The 26,472-nt window shown below is 39.9% G+C and overlaps 1 protein-coding gene across 4 annotated transcripts in view; it reads right to left on the bottom strand.

Annotated features, from left to right (window-relative positions):
* zfhx4 (zinc finger homeobox 4) overlaps positions 1–26,472 on the bottom strand; it is a 76,738-nt gene that overhangs the window by 9,969 nt on the left and 40,297 nt on the right. For 3 of the 4 annotated variants that reach the window (XM_051881973.1, XM_051881972.1, XM_051881974.1), the window contains exons 5-8: positions 5,880–5,996; positions 1,336–1,469; positions 592–792; positions 107–224 (exon numbers count right to left, since the gene is read on the bottom strand). In XM_051881973.1, coding sequence (XP_051737933.1) covers positions 107–224; positions 592–792; positions 1,336–1,469; positions 5,880–5,996 — 570 coding nt within the window. The remainder of the gene's footprint in view (positions 1–106; positions 225–591; positions 793–1,335; positions 1,470–5,879; positions 5,997–26,472) is intronic. The other variant, XM_051881975.1, reaches the window with a different exon arrangement.

Below are 26,472 nucleotides of genomic sequence, written 5' to 3'. Positions count from 1 at the left end.
AAAGAATTTTCATTATAATGGATTATTGTTATGACTTTTCTAAGGAATCCTCTGTAATGCGGTTCATACATTTCAGATGACACTGTGGCTGCATAAATGTGCTTACCCATGGGTTTTCCAGATCCCTCAGGGATAACAGCTGAAGAATCCATCAAAGATGGGACTTTGTCTTGTAATGATACAGACAGCAAGGAATTGGGCACTGTAACATCTGGACCTGCAACCTGAAGAAAGAAAATATATAAATAATGTTATATCAGTGCCTTAAACGAATCAAATAAACATAAGATAAACAATAAACATAAATAATAGATTTATAAATAATACATTTATTCAAAATGTTAAGCTTGTAAACATGAGATACAGGGACTTCCAAAAGATATTTTTCAAAACTGCTGTTTTGTGATTTTATAAGTGGAGAATTTTCCAGTTCATAACATATTCTTTGGAGAATACGCTAGGCCTGGGAAATGCTTATTCAAGTTATTCACTGCCAACACTGCCAGAGTATGATCTAGTTAGTAAGGCTGACAGCTTTGGTATTTCTTTCTTTTTTTGGATTTAAAAGAAATAAATGAATGCTGCACATACTGTCATAAGTAACTTCTCCACACAGTCTGGAGCCACGCTATGGAGGTGGGTGAGATGCAGCTGCAAGTGAATCTTGTTGCTGAGAACATCCTGACACAAGGGGCAGCTGATGACAGGCTGCATGGAATGCTGGGACATGATGTGCAGCTGTAAACGGTTTGCATCCTTGTTACTGTAATTACAGTATGGGCACTGCTGCACCTGAAAAGACAAAGTTTATCATAGCATTGGCATACATTATAGCACTGCTCCGAACGACTACTTATGAGTGATGCTGCAACATGAAGCCTTAAGAAAATCAAATTCCAAACAAAACAAGTACGACTCCAAATGTCTATAAAATTAAATTTCCTCTAATTCACTGAAGTTTTCATTTCATGTAACTTAATTAAAAAACCTAATCAAGTGAGTAAGTAAATGAACTAACATGAATGCCTAGAATTTCTAATCAGAAGATTACAAAGGATGTTGACATGAATCATTTCAGACTATGTCTGATTCTCATTACATGAAGTACATTTAAACTGCAACTTCTCACTACCTGTTTTAATGTAGCCCTTTCAGAAACGGCTCAGCAAGTCCTGTACCACTCAGACAGGGTAATGCTTTTTATATATATATATTTTTATTTTATTTTTTTTTAAGTGAATGAATATAATCTAATCTAGGAATTCAATTTATACACAAAGATGGCTCAGTCTTGTTATTAAGCCCCATTTTTGCAAAGAGATCAGAGTAACCAACCTGCTCATTGGACAGCGTCTTCTCTTCAGCTGATTTAGCCCTCTTGGTTGGAGTGTCATTTTCTTTCTCCTGCTGAAGCGACCGCTTCCCTGCTGTAGCAGTCCCCAGGGTTTCTTTAGCCAGTGTATTAATTCCTGTGTATAAACAGATAGGATATCTTCTGTCACAAGCTTATTCTGGATTCCTGATGCTAAAAATCTCCTGACAGAGTTACAATGAGCCTTACTTTAATAAGACGCCACATTTGGGTAACATAAGCTTATTGTTAGGTATGTAGATCTGATAAAAGGTTATTGGGCAACTCACATTATATGAGACTCAGATTATTTTATTAATAAGAAAAAATCTTCAAAAAGCATTTAAATTGAATTACACCTCAGACAAATTGTGTATTGATTTTGAGCATGAATACTAAAGGATCCAGCAAAAATCTATATTCACAAAAGCAACCGAATGAAGATATTCACAAATAAATAGAGGTTCGAATTCATTGTTATTGCATTGCAGGTCACGGTACCATTATGCAGTTCATTTAGGGGATATAGACAGCCAAATCACCATTCCTAGCATCCCCCTGAATATCCATGCCTCACACTCTGTATTAGAGGGGGTTGCCATGTTATTTCCATTTTAGCTGAGCTCAATTCAGCAAATCAGCCCCCAGTTGTATTTAGAGTATGCTGCGCAGAGTGATAAATCTTTCATTACCCCTGTATCCTCAGATACAGACAGTGTCCCAGCCTCCTCAGTCAATGCAATTTATCCTCTCGCTGCATATGCAGTGCACAAAGAAAGCTCTGCTCGCTGTTCTTCACTCTAATCTGGTCACTCTAGGCTAAATTTGTGTATTACTCTTATGAATCAAAGCTTAGCAAAGCAGTCATCGAAAATGGATGGTAAAAAGATGTTGGAAAAAAGGGAAAGAGTATTTTTTTCTGCTTTGTATTTATTTAAGTATATTTCAATATCTGCTGCGTGTTCATGCATTTTAATTCTTGGCATTACAAGGCATTCTGCTTATTTTATTGTGGTCTTACATATCAGGAGTCTGACATATTAGCCTGCCAAAGAAAGTGACACAAGAGGGGGGAAAAACCACAAGGGCGCAATACAAATTTCCAAGAGTATCAAGAGTATGGTCTGCAGTCTCAAATAGCTAGGTAATCTTTTTTTTCTCTCCTGGCCTTGATATCCCTGCTGCGTTGGGTGGGTGGGGGGGGGGATGTCACATGCATTTCATGACAAACAGAAAACCTCATTTGCGAGGCTCCCCAATCTCATTGCTGTACCGCATCATCTGACCTTTTTTCTCCCCCTTCTGTTTATTACGAGGATTTCTAATTTTAACTTTCAATTTTCACCATCTTCCAGTCAATCTGCAACTAAATTATTTCCCGGGTGAGGAGGTGACTCCTGGACAACTGGGTGCAAATACATTTCACAATGCAATGAGGCCCCTTTCATTGATTGCCATCATACTGAATGTAAATGTATGGTCTGGGGGCTAATCTGCTCTGCATGAGGATCCATCTATATGATTTATTTTCTTAATCAACACGCTGCTTTCATAAACATTTAAAGTACATTGCAGATGGACACACTAGGCTGTCAGAAATGAAACGGGGAGAGAAAATGAGGAAAGAAATAATAAGAAAAGCCACTGCAGCATTTAATACATGCTCAATTTCTGTTGAGCATAAGGCTTTGCTGATTTGTCATCTAAATTAACTATTTAAATATTCTAAAGATGACTTTATACATATATATATATATATATATACACACACACACACATTATATAATGATTTAATAATATCTACACAATAGTCAATAGTCTTATGTAGAAATGTGTCAGGACTCATGGCTGTGGCTAGGCTCTTTGTGTAGTCTGTACCTCACTAAATGAGAATGCCCTTTTTCTTTGTCTACAGACACACACACACAGTGCAATGAAGCAATAGAGAAAATAATTGTGACACCACAGCCCCCCTTCACATCCGAATGACAAATGTCTTTGAGAAGCAGGACCTAGCTTGATTAGATAAATCAAACTGTGATTTATGATAGTCAAGCTGTTTGCATTACAGGGACCAGAGCCGTAGACAGGACACCCATCTTTATTTACAACTGTCAATGGGATTTTTAAAATCATGCAACCTACGCAAGGCTTCTTTAAACATCTCTGTTTAAAGAAGAGGAACAACCAAACTAAAAGAAGAAACAATAGATGATCTATCTGGTCTTCCTCACTAAGTGAAAGGCCATTTTGAGTCCTGTTCATTTTCAATGTTTAATTTCATATCTCATAGCCCCATCTAACATGAATAAAATTTTACATGAACAAAAACTGTAGTACGCCCTCACTTTGAAAGATCTGCAAAATAGTACTGTGCGTTTGTATATGACAAGCTATTTTATCTCAAAATGTCTTTCCCCTGCAAACGCCAATTACACAGGACTTGCTTGATAAAGGCGTCATAAATTTACTATTCAATTTACTGGTCTTCAGTCCAGCCAGTCTGGCTGAGGTGACAGGGCAATAAATAAAGCAGGACCCTGGGACGCTCTGAGAACTTTAGTGATTTACAAGGACAAGAGGTTAAGGTTACGCATTAGTGTGACCTACAGTTCAGCAGATAACATTTGAATACCACTCTCTAAATTCTCAGTTTGGACAGTGCAGCCCTGCTTTCTCTTCGCGCTTGCAAAAAAAAAAAAAAAAAAAATCCGAGCCCATCAGCTTTACCATCGCACTTCAGACGAGGCGTAAACCGACGGATGTCATATTTGGCAAATCCTACAGGACTCTCTGAATTGATTAAGTCAGCAACAGAAATCATAGCTGTAGGGCTTCAATGAAATATGCAAATACTTTTAATTTATTTTAATCTAATATCTAGAAAGACAGAAATTGAATAAATGCTCATTTCAGAGCTGGAAACATGCAAATGCTAATGGTAAATATGCAGAATTTGATCTGTCTTGCATTTTATTTAATTCAGCTACATTATTTTACATTTCATGAGCAGTTGATTTGAAAACAATATTTAATTTCCCTGCTAATTTACAGCAGGTATGCAGAAAATGTTCTTAGCAATAATGACAGCTAATTTTCATCTTTGCTTGTGTTTGCTGAATTATCCCTTTACCCTAAAGCCAACACACACTGACATGCTTCCATGCTACATCTAAACAGCACAAAGTAATCTGGAGTTGATCCAGATTAAGACATTTGCATGGAAAATGCAATTTGGATTATAATTAATCCACAGTGACACTAGATTAAAATGAAAAAGTAAATGGGCTGTTTTAAGAGATGCTGCCTATGAAGATGAATATTGTGAATATCTCTACATATAATCTTTAATATGCAGGAGCCTGGTGTTTTATATTCCAACCCACATTAGGGATTTATTCCTTTAGACCAAAAACACATTTAACATATGGGTTCAACAGAGCAACCCCTAAAACCCATTCTGACTGCTCCTCAAAATAATGGATTAAAAAAAAAAATCAAAACAACAGCCATTTGGGGACAGATATTTTCTAATTTCAATTTAAATACTGCAGCCTTAAAAAAAGGGAAAAGGAATCGTCTCAATGCGAAAGTTTGCAAACATATATTCACATTAAGGTTTAAGAACGCTAGTTTAAATGGGACCTGCATCTCGACCGCAGCGTTAAATGACGCCGCATGTAATAGGTCATGTAAATGCATTGAGTACGAACTGCCTCAGACAAGCCTGTCATGGCTATATGGATAAAAGATAAACGACTGGCTAAACTAATAGGCTCTGTCCTGTTTCAGCATTTCCTCTGCTCCATTGAACCCAACATTATGTAGCTAGGTATGGTGTGCATGAAAAGACGCCTAATGTAATATTCATTTCGACCATATATTTCCATCTCATACATAAAAAAGCACATATGAATTCTTATTTGGCGAATCAAATATAACAGAGCCTTAGGTAGTGATGCCAGATGCTAGCTCCAGGGGCTGTTTCCTGATCTCAACACAACACTGTTTTGTAAAGATTGTTGCCTTTGCTAATGTGCTACCAGTCAGACGTGTACGCAGATCTGCAGTTCGAGGACAATGAGCTCTAATAGGTGGTGCGTTGCTTGAATTTAAAAAAAGGAAAAGGGTTACAAAACTAAACACTTGAGCGCTATCTAATCCTATGCTTATACAAAATTAATATGTCATCAGAGGAATCACAAGAACAGCAAAGATTAATGAAAGGCGCTTAAAAATTACAAGCGTACAAACTGATTTGATTAAAAAAAATAATCTCGGTGGTCACTGTGGAATATTCTTTGCCTTTATCCACATCTCTGCCATCAGATGGCTATGATTAAAATGGGTCAGCGGGAGGCTACTGATAGCATTCACATGCAACCCACACATGCAGCTGTTATTAGCAGGAAAAGCCCCATTGGAAGAGAACAGTAGAGCAAAACAGGTAGGAGTAGTGTGTGTTAGTGACTAAGCGACACTGACGAGAGGGTACCAGGGTAAAAAAGACCAAAACTAAAGGTCTTACTGGAGTCCTTCTCTGTTGTCTTGCCTTCTATGGCGTCCCTCTTGCTCGAGTCTTTGTCCTCGGCCGCGGCCAATGAGGAGGCTCGTGGGGATTCCTCGCTGTCTTCACCTGGTTCTTCTACAATTGAACACAGGAAGGGCACTTGGTTACCCACTAGAGGTTACGGTGATTGCTTTTGAATCGTCTCTGAACACACCAAACACTGCTGTGTGTGTGTGTGTGTGTGTGTGTGTGTGTGTGTGTGTGTGTGTGTGTGTGTGTGTGTACATACACAAAATATACCACAAGACACTGGTGCAGGGAATCCGTCTGGTTTCATTAAGCCTGGGACACTCTGAAATATGAATGTTCTTCACACACCTCTCCAGATTGTTAGCACTGGGCAGATTACATGGAAATTTTTCTGTAGGCTCAACCACCCCTGCCTCCCCCCCTCGTGTTTAATAATTCTGTGTATCTTTGCAGCACTGCCAGTGGATTAATCTGTTTATGCTGTTAGGTGATAGGTCGAGGCCGTGCGCCTCTAATCCCTGAAAGGCCTACTGTTCCCTTTCATCCAGAGAGCATTTGTCTCTCACTGCGCTGATGTCACATTTTAATGAATTTTTAGCAGGCTGAGTAATGCCAGATAACCACTCCTGTCTTTCCCCCTCCACCCCATGCAGCTTCCATCACACGGCACACGACGGGGGAAGAAAGAAAGAGAGAGAGAGAGAGAGAGAAACAGAAAGCAAGAGCGAGGGGGAGAAATAAACATATTTTGGAAGACCCCGCGAGAAATGAAATAAATTAGGACAACATGAGGCAGGAAAATGGCGTTCAAAGTGCTGCGCTCATCCATTTTATAAAACCTTAATAACCATATAAATTGACCACGGGGAGGCAAAAAGGTCATCGGTATATTTGCATACAATCACTCAAGTCATTGTTTGGTAAGCAGAGGGGCCCCGACTGCAGATACATGATATAATTAACCCTTTAAAACTCCCCACACGGTGCTGGCACCGACGTTTTAAGTGCAATACATTAAGTGGAAATTATATACAGCATGAAATTTTCATGGCAGATGCTGGGAGTGATTGAAAGGAAAAATTGTGCTGCACTCTAGTCCTGATGTTTTATTAATAATATTCTGACAACAGGATGAAATATCTTCTGTCACTGCTGGCAGCCGGCTGCAAAAATTGCTATTTTGGCGCACATGCGGTGACGGTGTGCTCTAATACATCCTGCAACAAAGGCACTGTCTGTGTGTGTGTGTGTGTGTGCCATGTGTGTGTATGTAAGACAGCTGGGGGGTATCTTTAGATGTACATGCCGCATTTCTACAAAAATAAATGGCATAAATTGCAGCGTTTGTGCTTAAGGAAACAAAGCTGTGGTGTCTTTTCCATTAATATACAGAATTTTTATTTTATTTTTTGTTTAAAATAAAATACTAAATAATAATATTAATTAATAAATAATACAATAAATTATAAATATTAATTTTAAATATAAATATATACACATTTATGCATAGTCATATAAATAAATATAAAAGACTATGCAGAAATGTGTGTCATATAAATGTGTAGGCTAGTTATAGGCTTCAATGACATGAAACAAACAATATACTGATACATGTTTTTGTCTATCATAACGCAACACATAATTATCTTTTTTTAGTAAATATTGAGTAAATATAACCAGTATTAGAAATCAATCTGCTTATCAAACTATGAATTTGATTACAAAATTTGAATTGATTGACAGCCCCACTACTTTAGGTATTTGACATATATGATTTTATTAAACAATTTTTTAATTAAACATCAAGACTCTTTGGGTTTAAAAATATTATAAATAACTAAAATACTATTAAAAATTACTTGAAAATGAACATACCGTTAAGCTGCACTTCAAATATATACATTTCATTGCATGCAGTGTGTACATAACATACAACAATGTGAATCTCGCTTTCTATGCTTCACTTCCTCTCTGTCGCAGAGGCAGTTGAGGCAGGACTGGGGGTGAGTGTTGTGGGGGAAGGCGTTATTGGGGGGCAAAGGGGCTCTGGACGGTGGTAGTGTTGAGCTTAAGCCAGTGTCAGGACAGAGGGCTAATCAGAGAGAGAGAGAGAGAGAGTGCTCTGCCTCAATAGGCAGATGGGGGTTAGGACCAGCTGGATGTCTGTGATCATGACCAGATTTCAGGTCGGTTAATAAAAGAGACACACTAACACACACACACACACACACGCTCATACACAAACACCACAGCACAATGTCACACCCTAAGGGTACAGGGGCCAGGCTGTGGCACCTCCCCCTTTACTCGCCCCTTCTCCTCCTCCTTGTCCTCAGTGTGAGGCGCTCTCTTCAGTCGGCTAGATTTACTGACCCAGTCCCCCTAGCTGGGAAATGAAGTGTCAAAGTGCTAGTGAGCGTCTCTACCTCGAGGGGGCATCAAATTTTTAAGGCGATCGTGGAATGCATTAATAAAACATGGAGTGTCACGAAAAAGAAAAGGGCAAATTATGAAGGTAGTAACAGAAGGAATAAGGGAAGAAAAGGATGGGTTGCTATCATCTGGGTCTCATCAGACAGCATTTTTTTCTCTTTCCTTCCACTGTCCTTCTCTCTCTCCCTCGTCTTTTAGCAGGGTGTTCTGCAGTTTTTCTGGTATGCATTTCAAGAGCGAGAGAAACTCCCAGACATGCTTTCCTATACATCATAGCGGTGTCTGCCCTGCGCCTGACCCTGGCAACAGTTTGAGTAATCTGAATGCTTTACAGAGGCAGCGTGTCAGCAGCATTGGAGGGGTGCAAGGGGGGTTCGGCAGACTCTCTGCCCATCAAACTTAATCGCAAACAGCAGAGCCATAGACAACTTTTACTGCCCCCGCCATCCCCTTCAAGCAAAACCCGCAAACACATCAACCACACATCTCCGACGGTTCTGTGTTCGCCAGTCTCCCGTGAGACCTGCTCTGATGTGGGTTGATCGGCACGCTGGAGGGAGACTGGGGTCAAGAAGGCGTCACAATTAAAGCAATGCTGTGTTTTTGCCTAATCAAAATGCACCAGATCCCCTTGCACAACTAGCATACCTACAAAAAAAAGAACAAAAATAGAGGAGGCATCCATGGAAATGTATAACTATGACACCAGACACTTTCTTTTCATTAAAGCACCAGGCCTGTCCGGTATAGAGAAAGCATAATGACAGACGTGGAGGCTTCTCACTCTCTCTCCTCTTGGGGGCTATAACACCTCAGTGCGGTCATTATCCGGCCAGTAAAAGAGACACCCACCAAACACAGCCGTGGATACCCCCAAAAATGACTCATTAAAATGTGTCCCCCACCTCCACCTTAGACTCACGGTTTATTTATGGTTCTCAAAAAAGAATAACAAAGAAGCTAGGCTATCCTAAACTGTATCATTGTTTAAAATACAATATTTAAAAACAAATTACAACCAGAATGCATTTTTGCAAACAATGAAATCAGCAAGAATATAAGAAACAACAATCACTTACTGTATATACGAATTAAACAATAAAAACAATAATTACGATTATATTCTGATCGTCATTTCTATATTGTTAATTTAACAATAAATTTTAAACTATTAAACTAATAATAATAATAATAATAATAATAATAATAATAATAGCTCTTTTTATTAGTGTCATTTCTTATATTTTTAATTTAATAAAACAATAACTATTATTATTATCAATAATAACAATAATAATAATAAATCTTTGCATGATTGTCATTTCTTATAATTTTACTGATCACAGCATTTGTGAAAATGCAATCTGGTTGTAATTATGATTTCTGGACTGTCTCATCTTATTGAGGTGTAAGGAACACTAATTTCCCAGCACACCACAGGTTGGCTCTGAGCTGCCCAGGGTTTTCATGATGTCACATTCTTTCCCCCCATGGTTTTCATTTGAGCCGCTCCATTTTAAAGGAATCTTTGAAACTCGAAACCCTGTACTACTTTGTTAAGGGCCAGTTGTAATACTTTCAGGATAATAAGCTTTACTGACTTGTTGATCCACCGTCCCCCCTACCCAAATCTCTTTTTTTGCTCCCTACTTTTTCCAAATTTCAGTGTATTTAACAAGCATTTAGATCTTAACCAGATGCTGTTAATGTAGCATGTCTAAAATACTAAACATCCACGTGGAGAGCGGGCTTGTTTCGCGGCGCTGCTGCTGCTGCTTCTGGGAGACACAAGAAAGCTGCTCTTTCTCTAAGGCAAGCTCACTTCTACTGCAGTACACCTTATGCATCAACAATCAGAAAATGTCTTTTGTTGCTGTCAGTTACTTTTATCCAAGGAAGTTTTCTAATGCTACCAGCTCTTCTGTGATGTATGATGCACTTCAAACCATTAATCACCTCCATCAAATGAATAAACATGATGAAGATTAAAGCTTCTGCTTTTGCTGCACCAACACAAATTTCTCCCTCATTTCTGCAGACTTCTGTTTCTGCGCTCGCCCGCATAAGGGATATTAATGGTTCCAAATAACTAGCATTAAATCTTTTAAAGAATGCATCTTCAAAGGTTTCCACAGACAAACCCCAAACACCTGCATCGTACACAAAAAGGCTTTTTGTGTCCGTGCCATTCGGATCACCTGAGGCATCTGGAGAAAGGAGGCACTGCAGCCAGGCTTACTTTAGTATTTGAAAATAATATAAAAAGATTCCTCCTCGTTTCGTTCTCCCCCCTCCCTCCTCACTCCTTTCTCTCTCTCCTTTTTATTATACTCCATCCAATATTTATTCAAGACATGATTATAAACATCTGCCCGGGTAGCCGTTTCATCTACACAGGAGCCAAAGGGGCTGGAAATTTCACACACGGCCGCCAACATGACCTCGGCTCAGATGGAGCATGGCGTTTTTTTTTTCCCTCCCGCGCACCGCGCGGCTTCCTGTCTGTGACGTCTGAAAAGCACTGGGGGCCAGGGTTAATGGCCTTTCCAATCTCTGTGATAAGAATTCATTTTGTTCTATTACCAGCAGTTATCAGAGGAGGCTGCAGCATCACTTCAGCAGGAGGTTCAATCAATGAGAGAACCTAATGAAGTAACCAGCTCTAGATCTATTTTCTTGCTCAACTCTATCAGACAAATAAGACCTATCTGTCACCCCTGTGCAGGTCTGCTCTGGAAACCCAGAAAGCCTCAGCCAAACCAACCTGACCGCATAGCGAGGAGACACAGACGGCTGAAAAGTTGGTCTGGCGCGAATGCAGATTTTTCAAATATACACAGAGAGCTGCATCATCCTTCGAAGAGGGGAAAACGTGGACTGGAAAGTACCAAAACTGACTACAATAACAAATTCCATACGCGTGTTATTATGATCGATCAAAACACTGACCCCATTTACGGGTTACAGTGGCCATGTTAACAATCTGCAAATTCTTACAGGACAGAAACGGGGTTGACAATAGCTGTGCAGCTCGATCTGTGGCGATGGCTAGGAAATGGCATCCAGCGAGGAAAATGAATGAGTCCGTGCGCTCCCTTCCAACTCTATAAAAACATGCAAAAAATGTCCATTTCATTACTTGCTAAACAATGTCATATGGGCTGCACTGCCCCCTAATAGACCCTGACAAAGGAGTACCAGCAGACATATGCTTTAAATAAATAAGATTACCCTGATAGACAGAGGCCTCTGACAATGTTCCCTGTTCTCTCTCTCTCTCCCTATTTTTTTTCCCCTTCCAGCGCCTGTCATTCTTGCCTTCATTTGTCTGATACAGAGAAAATCAGAAGTACAGCAGATGCCCTGCTTTCAGGGGCCCATAAGTCTCTTTAATTGCCTTGAACCTGCAATGAAAGGACAGGAGTGCATTCAAACATGACGTTTTTCATGTGTTCTTGCATTAGAGAGATCTTTTGTTTGATTTTACGCTGACCTAATACAATTAAAACACCATAAACATACTTTGTAATTAAGGACACGCTGTATCTGTGCCAGAAAAGACAATGAAATCGCCTGTGTGCCTTTAGGAAGTGTCAATGGCAGTTTCACAACATACTAATTGTGGCTTATTGATTCAATTTGAACAAAGTTGTTTTTAAAAAAAAAAAAAGGAGCAATGGGCAAATTATGTTGGGCCGGGACGGTCCGCGTACAATTTGAGTCAAAAGAGTGTGATCAATATTTAAATGACTCTCTGCATTGATTTAAAATTAACTTTCAATTAAGACATCTGTTGGACTTTTAACTACAACACTTAGCCATTGAGGAGGAAATAAGGGAACATTTATTGATACTCTTAAACAGCAGTGGCCATTCCACCATCGATTCGGTCATTTGCGCTGGCATTGGTATGCAGGAGGTTCTAACTCTTTCCTCCCAGGCACCACACTAACAGCCCCTGGCTCTGGCCTTAGCGGAGGACTTAAATAAATATATAAAGCCCAGACCCATCTCGCTGGACAGACAGAGGGAGATTAACCTTTATCCGGAGCTAAGTCAAAGGCATGTTATCTGCGGAACTGTTTGGAGCTGTAATTACATGGGCTCCATGTTTGTAGCCGATCGAATGGAACTCCTCGTGCTGCGTCGGCAGTCCGGAGGGGGAGAGACTTTCTAGCCGGCCTAATCAGGTAACAGACACCTTTTGTTTTGGGAGCTCATTGATGGATGAAATCTTTATCTGTAATATTGATCAGCCAGGACTCTAAACTGTCTATCTTGGCTACTGGAAGCTCTAACAAGATTGCCAACTGGAGTATATCAGTTAACATTTAATCAATGACAGTTTAAGACACAGATGCTTTAAAAAGGCTGTGTGTTTTCCTCCTGCTCTGAACGATTAGGGGAGGGATTGCTCAGAATTTATCATCCACATTCAAAGACGAAGGCCTGCGTCCTTGAATGTCGGAATGTCAAAAAGGTAAAGGATATATGAATAATGAAAAGAAACAAAACATTGAAAACGGTACCACCATCCATTTCTATTACACAAACACGCACTTACGCCAACCGTCCGATTTCGTTGCCATACATCAAACAATGGGGTGGCTAACCACAACCCGCACCCTGTTTGAGAGAAAAATACATGCATGCGTCATCTTAGCAAATGTATAATTTTTGCCACCCTTGCAAAATATAGCGATGTTAGGTGCAATGAGGTGTCAGCAAGCCGAGCATGCAATCCATTAGAATTCCTGTTTGGCTTGTCTGCTGTTTGCGCAGTTCACCCCCCAGTCCCTCCCTTCCAGATTCTTCCATTTTCCTTCTTCTGCAGACCAATTAGGGTCTGAGCTCGTCACAATGGCTACGGCGGCTGTCACTCACGCTCGGACCTCACCGCCCCTGGCCTATGCGATCATTAGCTATTCATTTGCTTGCCTTGGCTGTCCCTTGAAAGGAAAATCCGAGTGGGCTAATTATGTAAAACATTGGTGTCGGAAAAGTCTGCTATTACTCAGAGGTCTTTTTGTCTCTTCCCTCCTAGTTTTGCTTGGAAACAAGTGTGCAATGCTTATATAGTGTATAAAGCATAAATATATTTAAATTTGACACCAATGCGTGCATGTTTACAGTTCTAATAATCCCTGTGATCAAAGCCCATAACCTTCTGTGATATTAGCGAAATGCGTCGTGGTTGATTTGCATCTGACAAGGTGCTTTCGAGTGACGAATAGAGGGATGTCCTTTCTGGGCCGCAGATCAAAGGCACTTCAGTGTGAATGTGGCACCAGAGATCTTTGCTTCCCTCCATGTCGAGTCAGGAAACACAATCGTCAGGCACATATTATGACAGCGGCAATTACACAGAGGTGCATGACACTATTATTGCCATTTGCCGGAGAGTGATTATGCTAATGGAGAGATGTATAGCAGGTGGCACGCATGCTGGCAGCTGCCAGCCAGAGACGCGCACACACACGTGGAGCCCTCCCTTTACACACGCTCTCGCCTGTCTTTCTAACAGTATGAACAATGCCTTACATCCAGCCAGTCCCAAGATATGTAATTAGGCCTCACTTTGATTTAACACTTCCTTATCACATCAAAGGCACAGGAATTAGTAGTGAAGGAGAGGGAGAATGAGACAAAAAGAGAGGGAGAAGGGAGAATGAAGGAAATTATGGAAGCCTGTTTCCACCTCAGAGAAAAAAAAATAAAACGGGTACAGGTAATTGTGAGATAAAGTTTAAAATAAGAAAAAATAGTCAACTTTTTTGAGATATAAAGTGCAATTGTGAGATATAAAGTTGCAATTATGAAAGGAAAGTCAGAAAGTCTGTAATATTAGGACATTGTGAGATAGAAAGTAACACTGAGATACATAAATTCAAATTGTGAAATGTTAAACCAGATTGTGAAATATAAATTTACATTGTGATATATAAAGTTACATTGAGATAAATAAATTTTGAGATATTAAGACAGATTAGGAAAATATATAGTTTAATTGTGAGACAATTGGGATATACAAAGTCACAATTATGAGATTAAGACATATTGTGAGATATAAAGTCACATAGTGAAACATTAAGCCACATTGTTTTTACTCTGAGGTGGAAAAAGATTTCCATACTGAAACAGATCTGCTTAGATGTTAACAGTGGAAAAGTGGCCTTGCATGTCCAAATGCAGGTATACAGCAAGTTTGTTGTTTGTTTTCTCTTTTTCTTTTCAATCTCGTAAGCTACTAGTAGTAGTAGTTGCACTGTATATACTATATTTAGATATAAAAGTGCATGTAAGGGTGTTGAAGTGTGTGTGTTTTGGCAGTGAGCTGTGGCACTAGTAGCCCTGTGTGTTTCTAATTCCTTCGGCCGGGTTATTGAAACGGAATCCCCCAGCTCTGCCGGCACACTCTGGCGAAGGGGGAAGCCCTCTCCTCATCCCTGCATGGATCCTGCCTCTACATGAAAGCCCCGGAGATCCCCGCCAACAAAAATCAATGTATGGATGTTCAGAGCAGTTTTCAAGGTTTTGTAAGACAAATCTTCGGAGCATGAGCTGGTTTAGTGCTATCGAGCCGAGCTTCGATCACCCTGCCCCGGTGAATAATATGAGAGGGCCTTGCTCACTTTACCAGCTTGTGAAATGAAGACAGGGTGCCAGCCACTTCCCTTAAAGGAATGTAACCTGAGTAACTCCCCCTCCACAAATAACCTCCCTTAATCTAATGTCAGATACCGCCTCCCTAAAGCCGATCCCAGATCAGGCTGCGGCGAGGCACGGGAGTTATCGCTTGCTCGGGGCTGCATCCTCACAGAGCCCTTTGTATCTAGTGCACATTCTTCTCCTAATTAGAAGAGATGGGTGATTATACCTTTAAAAGGAGGCTACTGTTTGCAATTGTCATTTGAGGCAGGAAGTCGGTCGTCACATGGCTTGCCTGACGAGCAAATAAATTAGATTAATAATGAGCACCCATACAACATTTTATAACCTGAGGTAAAAGAAAAAAAAAATGTTTAAGCAAAATTACACTGACATGCAGTAATTAAAATAATACAACATGACATACTTCATAAGGGCTTCTCTTAGCGGCTTTGTTGACATGGCTACAGGGAAGACGGCACTGCATATGTTTGTCTTTTCTTCTAATTTTTAAAGGTAATTAACTCCATTGTTTTTGAGGCAATTAACCAAACATCAGTTTCTATTAGTGTGTCTTTAAATTTCGCTCTCAAATGGACTATATAGTGTGCGCGAACCTAAAATAGGTTGTATAACACTGTTAACTGGGAAGCTGGACAAACCCTCTACCACACTGAAAAAAAAAACTGCTGTAGACGCAATTTTCACTCAGAAATTGCAAATAAATTTCACAAACAATTACAAAGAAACAGAAAAGTAATGCATTTAATTAAACATAACATTTTTAAGTAGAAAGACTGAAATAGTTTTGTGAATGTTATAAAGCGTCTTTTATTGACAGTCACATATAACCGAAAAGGCAGACTGGTTTGAGTTATGTGTGTGTGTGGTGTTGGAGTAAAGGACGGCATTGCTAGCCGACAGGTTTCAATTTCACATCCTCGATTATCTCACCCCCAATTCCATGCATGCCTAAATCTAAAAAATCTCATCCAGTGACTCCAAACAAACTCCCTTCCTCTCCAAACGCCTCTACACACACACATACACACGATTCCCAAGGAGCGCCATCTCTCCAAGCTTAAATAGCAGAAAATTGCTCTGCTTTTCCGTGGTCTACCTCCTCATTCCTATCAGCCCAAGTGGGAACAAAAGGCTCGGATTCACTGGCGTGTGAGACCTGCTGATGGGCCGGGAGATGGGTTGCAGTTTGGTGCCGTTGATGCCCTGCTGACGGACAAGCAGGCTGATGGAAGACGGGGATTTGCGAGCCTACTAGGTCGCCATTTTGTCCCCAACGAACAAATCAGAGACACCACGCTCGCACCCGCTGAGGCTATTAGGCTCAAAATAACATGCGAGGCAGGAAACAATGCTTGATTTCATTATGGAAAACAGAACAATGGCTATAAATGTCTTGGTGGAATATATCTGGGTTTAAGCCCAGGCCAAAGACAAGACCGCTAATATAAAAGGAACTGCTCCAGTGACAGCAAAAGGGCCTTGTGTAAATTTACAGTGATGGCAGAGAAAGAACAGGCCTCTCTTAGCCTCTTATTCCTCCAATCTCCCTCCCGTTTTTTGCAGGAGAGTTATTATAGGATGATAAAAGCAACAACAATGTTGTGACATGAAACCGTTAGCATTAGGGTGGAAGAATGGAAGATGAAAGAATTTTCTTGGGAATTGATGATTGCTCACAAGGCCCTGATTTCAGCCTTTAATCTCATAGCACACTCAAATTTCCCTCTGTACGCTGCTGGTTTTGGCAGCAGAGAGTGGGGCGGGGGGGTCTGGGGGGCAAATAAGTGAGGCTAGAGAGAAATTAGAGGTGTACTATATACTATAGTAATGGTATATAGTACATTCAGCTTTAATACACACTAGGTGGTAGTATACACCCGGCTGTAAAATACATTCATTTGCAATGTACTTTCAGCTGTACCACAAGCTCTGCTGTAGTACATATACATAATGCAATATACAATAAAAATGTAATCACAGTTTATGTTAGGGATACACTATGTATCAATTAATGTTTTTTATTATTTAGTACATTGGCAGATTTTGGATATTTAATTGTGCATGCTTATTTCCCATATTTTACATTTAGATTTCCTTCATTTTAATCTGAATTTTGTTACAAGCAAATCTCAAACTATTTTTCAAACTATAAATTATAATGTGTGCTTTTAAATGTATTTATTTTTGAACATATTTAGACACAATATTGGCTATGTATCACTTATTGGCCATGACATTAAAACAATTACAGGCTTATTGTATTGGCCTGCGTTTTAATATTTGTGCATCACTGGTATATATTGGAATACTGTTATCATGACAGTTGATGATACCCAGCCCATTTTAGTCTTTCTCTAATGGATAATTGTAAAGTGGAGAGTTCTAGTGTGTGCTTTGTAAACAATGCACTCCATTTTTATAAATTGGGTCCATTTTATTAAGCATGAATTCCTCCGATGCCCAAGTTATTCATAACATGGCCTGGGCTGATGAAGATTGGCCTGTTAAGAACCTCCAGAAGCAATTAAAGTGACAAGAAGGCAAGGCCCTGATGTGTACATTTACTATGACGAGCGCTCTCCAAAGTGAATGCCCTTATTAAGAGCCACTGTTCACCTCTACAGCCTGCCACGATGAGACAGAGAGAGAGAGAGGGGGAGAGAAGAACAACATGTCAGAGGCAAACGCCTGGAGAAATACCTATTCCTGGAGTGAGGGCGATTTGGTAATGAACCTTTCAATTCACTCCTGGGGTAATACATTCTGACTAGTGCATTAATTACTCGATAACATCCCATCAAAATGCAAATGCAGCACTTGACCCACAAGAGTGTCTCATTGGCTCTGCACTCGCCGGAGTTTCTGCACAAATCGTCTGTTTTCCTTTATCAAACAGAGTGGCGGTGTCATATTGGGGATCGTAGGGTTGCTCACGTCTAGCCATGTGTGTGTTCGGTCACACGGGCCTGACGACCCCCCCGTCCCCTCACAGTCAGACAGGACCGTGGCCGCATGCTGACACTCTTAATTGCAGCACTTGAAGACAGTGTGCTGCTCAGATGGAATATTTCCCCTCTGCCTGGCCATGATCTGACAAGCTTGAGACAACGCCTTAATGGCTTTTCCAGAAGGGTGGGGCCAGAGGAGAGGAGGAAGAAAGAAACACGGAGGAAATGAGAAAGATGGTCAGGATCTTTCAAAGAGCTCATGAAAAATAAATAAATAAATATGCAATTATATATATATATATATATAAAGAAAGTCATAAAGGTTTGGAACGACATAAAGGTGAGTTAATGATCATAGAATTTCCATTTTTGGGTAAACTATCCCTTTAAGTCCATGTCTATTAAGATATCTGTATGCTAATATTCATAACCTTTTGCAGATATACGCAGTTAAAATGTACAGTCATTCTCTTCAAGGAAAACAAAATTCCTTGATCTTATGTCATGAAAAATCCTTTCCCCTTCCAAAGCCTTATTATAATAACTTGGCATAGCACTATTCTAAGGTAGTAGGCTAAACTGTTAGCTTGCTAGCCGAAGACAAAATGAAAACACAGAAAGGAAAATGTTTAATTTGACAATTTTTAGCTTCTATATTAATGTGATATGTAATTAAAAACATTATGATTAAGAATAAATAGTAATACACTGTAAAGTTTACTATTATTTTTAATCAGGCACTAAATAGACTACCCATAAACAAAACGCTGCAGCCACTGGAAGGCTTTTTTGAGTAAGGGGGACAGGATTTTGCACACCACCGAGCGAGCAGCAAATAGCAAATCATTGTTCACGGCTGTATTTTTGTTTTATAAAGAAATGATTATATACTGTATGTGCAGCACAAACTTCCTATTTCAATAGGAAATACCTTAATACAGGAAAGAAAACTGCAGTCGTCAAGCAATTTCATGGGGCCTTTGCTTCTCAAACATGGCCAGTGGGTCTGAGAGATGTCTTTCTATCAACAAGGTTGGATTACGAGCTTCAGCTGTTAGATGATCCTTTCACACAGGAATGTCAGACAGTCTCATGCCACATCAATCCATTCATTTTCTCATCTCTCCATCTCCTTTCTCAACCCGATCACCTGACTCCTTGTTCATTCAAAATTATGACTAATTAAGTCATAAGCGAATAATTTCTGGGAAGAATGGTGAGATTCTGAGAGCGAAGCTGAAGCTCTAAGCAGTGGCGGTGGAGAGGAAGCCCTGATGAAGTGACTGTATTGTGCCGATCTCTAGAGCAGGTCATGGGAAAGTGAGCTAACAGAGGCATGAGGTGTATTATAGCAGAGAGAATCAGTGTGAACGGTATGTGGCATTATCAGAAATACAAGCATGTGACAATGAGAGAGAGAAAGAGATGAAAATGACCTTCTGTGGCATGGATCCTTCATGCATACCAAACGTTTGGAGGTATCTGCACTGTCCTACATTGCATACACACTGGGATCTGGATCTTATTATCAGTTTGTTCCTTTTTGGACCACAGTCGCCCCTGAATGATGAATTATTCAGAACGAGTTAATTGGTTTGTGAGAGGGTGTCCACAGAAAAAGATATTCCTTAGCAGCGGCTAATGAAAGAAAAATACCCACATTTTTCTGCCGTTTTAACCCCTACACTTACACACAAAGAAGGTGGTCGAGCCCTGGAGGGGATGCTTGTTTCAGGTATCCTTGGTTGTAATTGTGAGGGCTGAAGAGCTATAAATGAGCTTGAAATCATCAGGATTTTGAGTCCATGTATTATGCAAATGCCACAGAAGCACTTCAGCACACCTAGACACAGTCAATGAACAATCAACAGGCCTTCGCCCCAATGACAGTACTTAACGCTAGCTATTGTTGAGTCTCCTAAGAGTACGTGCGGCATTAAATTCCCATCAGGAATAAAAGCTGCTCCTCCTATTTAAAAGTAAACTCCACCACTGATACGTTCACTGACAGGCGCGTGCATAAAGTTTATGCACCGTAAAACATAATGGGGAACACACGCTTATACGCACCTGCCCTGGATGCCCCCCTTCACACAAACAAATTAAATGAAAATCCGGCATGACCGCGGAGTGGAGCACTCTACTTAAGCAAGCCCACTGTCTTCTGATTAAGGAAAAAAGCCTTTGCCCTAGAGAGCGAAATTTCATAAAATACTAGTGCCTGTGCTTGATGAATCATGTCTCTTTAATGCAGTGCAGTATGATGGAAGAGAGAGATACAGGCGTGGAATCATCAACCGCTGCTCCAGCTCCCTCTGATAACACCCCATCTACAGATTGCCTTGATCAGATTCTCGTTTTATTTAAAACAGGACCAATCCCGAGGCCCGACTCCTTTTAATTTGCATATATTAACAGGGTTCAAATGCAGCAATAGCTAGGAGCACTTCCCAGTCAACTTCCCAATCTGCCTGCATAATGGCAGCCTATTAAATAGAGTTACTCATCAGTGCAGGAAGCAGACATGGGGAAAAAAAAGATGGAAAAAAACAGGCTAATGTGAGCGTTTGCTTTTATGCAATTGGACTGAAACAGACGTGAATATTCCTGTTGTGTTGCTGTGAACGTATTAAGAAATAACATTCAAGACATTGAGAAAAAAATAAGCCTATTTATGTTCTTAACAAACATCCCTGACATATTGCACATAATTCATTGTATTATTTTAAAGAACAAAATATTTCTCTACCTTTTCTTTTTCTGCGAATTTAATCAAAGCTATGCATAAAAAGTATTAATCAACAATATCAACCAATAACCACTACTATCACAGTCTAACTAATATTACAGTCAATCAAGTCCTAATATTTCACACCTAAAAGAGTCAGATTACGGGAGTTAAATGCATTGTGAATGGCAATTCAACTTGTCCTTAAGTCATTTCATTGGTCCAGAGGGGACGCTGTCTAACACGTGGTGGTCAGTCGCTGTAAGAGAACATGATGACAGCATTAAGTCTAAATTCCCAGCTGCATTATCACTGGCCCTGGTCCGACGCTGGCTAAATCTGCAAAGCTTCCTACGGTTAGCCACGATTAGGCACTGCTATGGATAATCAATACTGGCTATCAATTCCATACTTTGTTGTGACGGATGAGGTGGATGGGGAAAGGGAAAGGGGGAAACAAGGAAAGCAGTCTCTATCAGAGAAAGAGACAGGGAACAGAGGAGAGAGAGAAAGAGATGATGATAAACAGACCCATGCACCATGTACGCTGAACCCAAGAGACTGAAAATGAATCTGTTAATAAAACAGTGAGTGCAAGTATATATATACATATATATATATATTTATATGCACATTAGATAATGCATTAGGTACCATGACCTAAAAATGAACATTATTTACATCATTTATTAATCTAGGTTAATGGTAATTTATAAATAAAAATGTTCAGAGGTAATTCATGTTCGTTCATTATACATTCATTTTAATTTTTTTATTATATAAATTTAATGTAATGCACTTATATTAGAAAATGTAAAAACAAAACAAAAAAAAACGATTTATTTTATGTGTATTTATAAAATAGCATTAACCAAAAATAAATGCTGTATTGTTTATTATGTTCATTATTATTTATAAGTTGGCAGCTAGCATGTTTTTTTTAAAGAAATTAATTATTTTTATTCAACAAGGATGCATTAGATTGATTAAAAGTGATTTAAAACATTTATAATGTTACAAAAGATTTCTATTTCAAATGTTGTTCTTTTGAACTTTCCATTCATCAAAGAATCCTGGAAAAAATATATATATTACAGTTTCCACAAAAATACTAAGTAGCACAACTGTTTTCAGCATTGATAATAATAAGAAATGTTTCTTGAGCACCACATCAGCATATTAGAATGATTTCTGAAAGGTCATGTGACACTGAAGACTGGAGAAATGGCTGATGAAAAATGTAGCTTTGTCATCACAGAAATAAATTACATTTGAAAAAACGGAATTTAAATTTTAAATGGTAATAATATTTCAGAATATTACTGTTTTACTGTATTTTTAAACGCAGCTTGGTGAGACTTCTTTCAAAAAACATTTAAATCTTACTGACCTAACTGATATATATGTATATGTCTGTTATTTTTTACACAGATCCCACACACATGATCTTATCTCCAATGAATGAATGAGAGAAAGGATGCAAGGTCAGAGAGACAGTGAGAGAGGGAGGGGGGAAGGGGGGGGGGGGGGGGGGGGTCGATGGGGTTGATGGTTGGAGGGGTGATGGTTGGAGTCAGGACTAATTACTTGCAGGCAAGATGCACTGGGGAGGATGGGGTCACTAACTTTACCCTGACACCTGGACGCCCAGTCATCAATGGACTGCCGTCTAATCAGAAGTGAAGGGATTCAGGGCCCAGCGCTCTCCCAGAGATGATAGCTAATGACAAGGGTGTTGGACACGAAGCCACACACGTCACACTACTGCAGTCTCATCACAAGTGTAACCCACTGGAAGTATCTCTGTGTGAGAGATCCATCCGTATTATCACACATTAATAATAACACTAGTCTGCTGTTGTACTGCTTGAGGCAATTAGTTAATTGCTGCTTTATCAGAGCTCTATGCTGCCTGTCTTTGTGACGTCCTCCAAGCTTTGACAATGCCTTGTTTCCCTTAATGCCCTGTGACAGAGAGCATTGTACTATCTCCTATGGTTAGTGTCAGTGGAGTCACCACACAATGAGGAGGCCGTGGAGCAATTTTCCTCTCCCTGTTCGAATTAAGACCAGATCAAGTCTCTGTAGGCTGTCAGCTTACACCTTTAGCAGTCATGTGTACTGTACATTTACTAAAACACAGCCCCTTTAGTCGCCTGCTCACTATGCAGGTTTATTAGCATTGTTCGGCATGAACAAAAGAGGGCCTACTTTTTCAAGCGTATGTAAATCGAAACTGTCACGCTTTTCTAAAGGTATCACATTCCTGGATGTTTACTACCTGTCACAGACACTAACGAAATAAATAAAAAAATCCCTTATGATGTAAAATAATTCACATTAGTATGCAAGGAAAATGTCCCTCGGACTTTAAATAAGCATAATGGTTTAAAGTCAGGTATGTTAATGCGAATAATCATTGCAATTTCTGCTAATTTTAACTGTCAGTGTCCACAACAGCCTGTGAAAACACGAGGTAACAATTTAGCTTTTGTATCACTCCTCTCCGAAGAAGGATCTCGTTGAAAGAAAAACAACCGGGGACGCCGGTCCTAAAACATGTCTTTTCGAAAGCACTGACTATTTTCGAAAATAATTTTGGACTTTCTGCACGCAGAAACCGCAGAATAATTATGATAGCATTGGACGGAATTATTCTGAAATGACTCAATCTTGAGTGCCTGCCATCTAAAAAATGGTTTTGAGCTTTTCTGGTAAAATCACTGCTCTTTGCAAAAATAATAACACACATACGCATAACTGACTTATTATGACATGAAAAAAAATATATTCGAGCATCGAGTATTGTCTCCATTTAATGATACAGCAATATAAACTCGGGGTCGGGCTATGGATCTCCTGAGACAATTTCCATCAACAAAAAGCCTCTCATGGTGAAGATCGTGTTTCACAAGGAATGGCCTATTTTCTGTGAAAAAGTGAGCTTTGGTTCCTTTGCCATCATTGTAATGGCATTGCTTACTGTAGACACGATTTTTACACCAAAAACTTGGCAATTTTTACAAACATGACTGATAATCTTGTCGATTTACTGTCGTTCTATCTTTCTGGAGATTTTTTTTATACAAATTTCCTCAGGTACGATAGCAGGAGAGTGAAAAAACACTGCAAGCTTGTGTTCCTGCAGCCTGGCCCGTCTCCGTCTAATCACAGTGGAATGTGGCCGCCTCTGCGCCTCCTGCTTTGTGTAAGGAATCAAAGGGAAAATGGATGGCCTTGCATTAGTACATCACCCATGGCTAACAGAATGATGAGACCGATTTGGCTGTATGTCATATCTTTCACTTCACTGCTTTCCCATTTCAGTTTATGTAATGGCTACAAATTATGGCCACAAACCCTGGAAACACTGTCTAGGGAGGCGATCTCAAAAAGTAACTGTTATAATTGCTTGTGTGCCCTCCAAGTAGAAAAAAAAAATATAACCTAAACCGTTAAAATATCTTGTCATGGCTCTGAAATGCAGGCGAATGAGAATACGACCACAGGGAAAACAAAGAGCAGCTTTGAGGATCGCATTCGGAGTGTAACCGAACAAAGCATGCAGTCCTGTTCATATACACGCTTGCGTCAGGCTAAAACAAAACGCGTCTTTCTTTCTTTTTTTTATGCCAATCTATGACAGAAAAAAAGAGAACATGTCCATTAGTGTATGTTGTTGGCCTACAGCTGCCATGAAAATGGTTCTCACTGCATTGGTGGTAATTTGGCCCTTGTTGCAAACCTCCTGAAGCATTATCACTCAGAAGAAACAAAAGAGCGGGACATGCGGGGCTCTCTCAGCTCCCATCCGGCCGCAGCATTTAAAGACGTGTTCATCTCTAAAGTCAGCTAGACCTTTTGTTTAAGCCCCTGCCAGACAAAGGTCTCCTCTTCTTGCCTAGTTTTAATACACATGGAGGGAGGGGGGTAAGTGTGGCGGGGGAGACTCTTAGAAATAATTACCTCCATAAGATCCCATCTCCTCTCTCAGAGCCACAACAAAATGGAGAAGCAACCCAAGGATGCAAAAAAGCCCTTTATGCATCAACAAGCCCATCAGGCATTTTACAGGCCAAGCTACAAGCCAGGGAAATGGGTCCCACTCCACACGCACACAATTACAGTGCTTTCTTCTTTTGTCTTTTATTAAGGAGAACTAAAATACAAGCGAATGCATATAAATGCGTTGTAGCTGTTATTTAACCTTTTTATCACAAATATCAGTGCATTAAATATTTATATAGAAATATCACACAATATAATGCAATAGTGAGTCATACAATAAATAAAATATTAATATCTTATTTAAGCTATCGATTTGGCTTTACGAGAAAAGCGGCAGCTCTAGTTATTCCAGAATGGAAATAATCAACATAAATATCATTTAGAAGGTAATAAAAAAAACCTTATGTATGTATCACACATCTGCGTAAAATATGAGTTTTTAGGGGCCACATACACGCTGCTGCTCAGATCACTGTGATTTACAAATGAGGGGCGCCACTTCAAAAACATGCTTAACCACACAACCCTACTGCCTTTCCAAATTCTCAGCTTCACGATGTTTACCTTGCGTAAATGATGAGCCTTCTGGGTCCTGAGCACAGGGAATTACAGTCGCCCTGGGAGACTTGGCAGTCTGATTCTCAGGGAGGATGGGCTCATATAGTCTCTTTAGGAGGGTATATTACTGTTAGTGCACTGCCATACTTGGTCTCGTTTGGCTAATTTAGCGCGTTGGGCCCATAGAGGTCGGATTCATTATCACGCACCACAGCAATCGTGCTACTAAGACTGGAATATACGACTTCTTGTCTTCCTGATGTACACAACGCAAGTCTAAACTGTGGGCAGGGCCATGTTTTAAAGCTTTGTGTTTATCAACAAAAACAACGCTGGTGAATTTTTGCAGCGCAAACCCTTTTCGGCATGCTTTTGTAGTCTAATTAAACAATAAGCAGTTAGATATATGGCTCTCGTGCTACAGCATGGCTGTAGTTTGCTGAGTGTGGCTTTTGGCACTAATGCATTTCTCCTTTATTTAACCACTGTAAGCGCCACAAAACCTCCCCTTAATTACGTCTTAAAAATGGCATCAAAATTGTTTAACGAAATCCATTCACATGTACATGAAGTCAATGGCATTCTAACCTTTATTCCCAAATGGCTTTATAATTATTTGGCGCGTTTCCACAGAGCTGCTTTTAAAAGAAAGATACAGGTCAGCAGTTAAATAAATCTTTTTTTTTTTCTTCTCTCCCTCTCTTCATGAAACTGACTAATGACCAGAAAATGCTAAACTAAGGAGTTATACCCACGAAAACCTACCGGCCCCCTTTAACATAGAGCTGTAATTCAGCGAGGGCTGAAATGTTGCTTACTCCAGGACCTTTTCTCTGGAGCAGAGACACAAATTATTACCATCACATACACACAGGCACCCGGCCCGGTCCTGAGAACGCAGTGGGCACTGTGTCACGGTAAGGGCAGACTCCCCCTGGCCCTGCCAATTCACCCTCCCCTCCCTCCTGCGCTGGCATTTGGATAACTGTTTATTTATTTATTTACCACTTATACTTGCCAGTTGGAACAATTAACAAAAATAAGCTGCGATTTATCTGGTGCCAGCGATCCATTTCCTTAAACTTGCCAGCGTTGGGCCTGTTTGAAAGCACTTCAAACATTAGGATTATGGGGTTAAACTACCTGAATAATCCCTTTCCTACCAAGATCTGGAGCTGTAAAAAATAGTTTAACCCTCCCTACTCGCTGCACTCGAGGCTCTAACCTATTAAAG

Source organism: Ctenopharyngodon idella, chromosome 23 (assembly GCF_019924925.1).
Source record: "Ctenopharyngodon idella isolate HZGC_01 chromosome 23, HZGC01, whole genome shotgun sequence".
NCBI classification, from domain to species: Eukaryota; Metazoa; Chordata; class Actinopteri; order Cypriniformes; family Xenocyprididae; genus Ctenopharyngodon; species Ctenopharyngodon idella.
The sequence above is the reverse complement of the archived record's forward strand: the minus strand, read 5'-3'. Positions and strand labels throughout refer to the sequence as shown.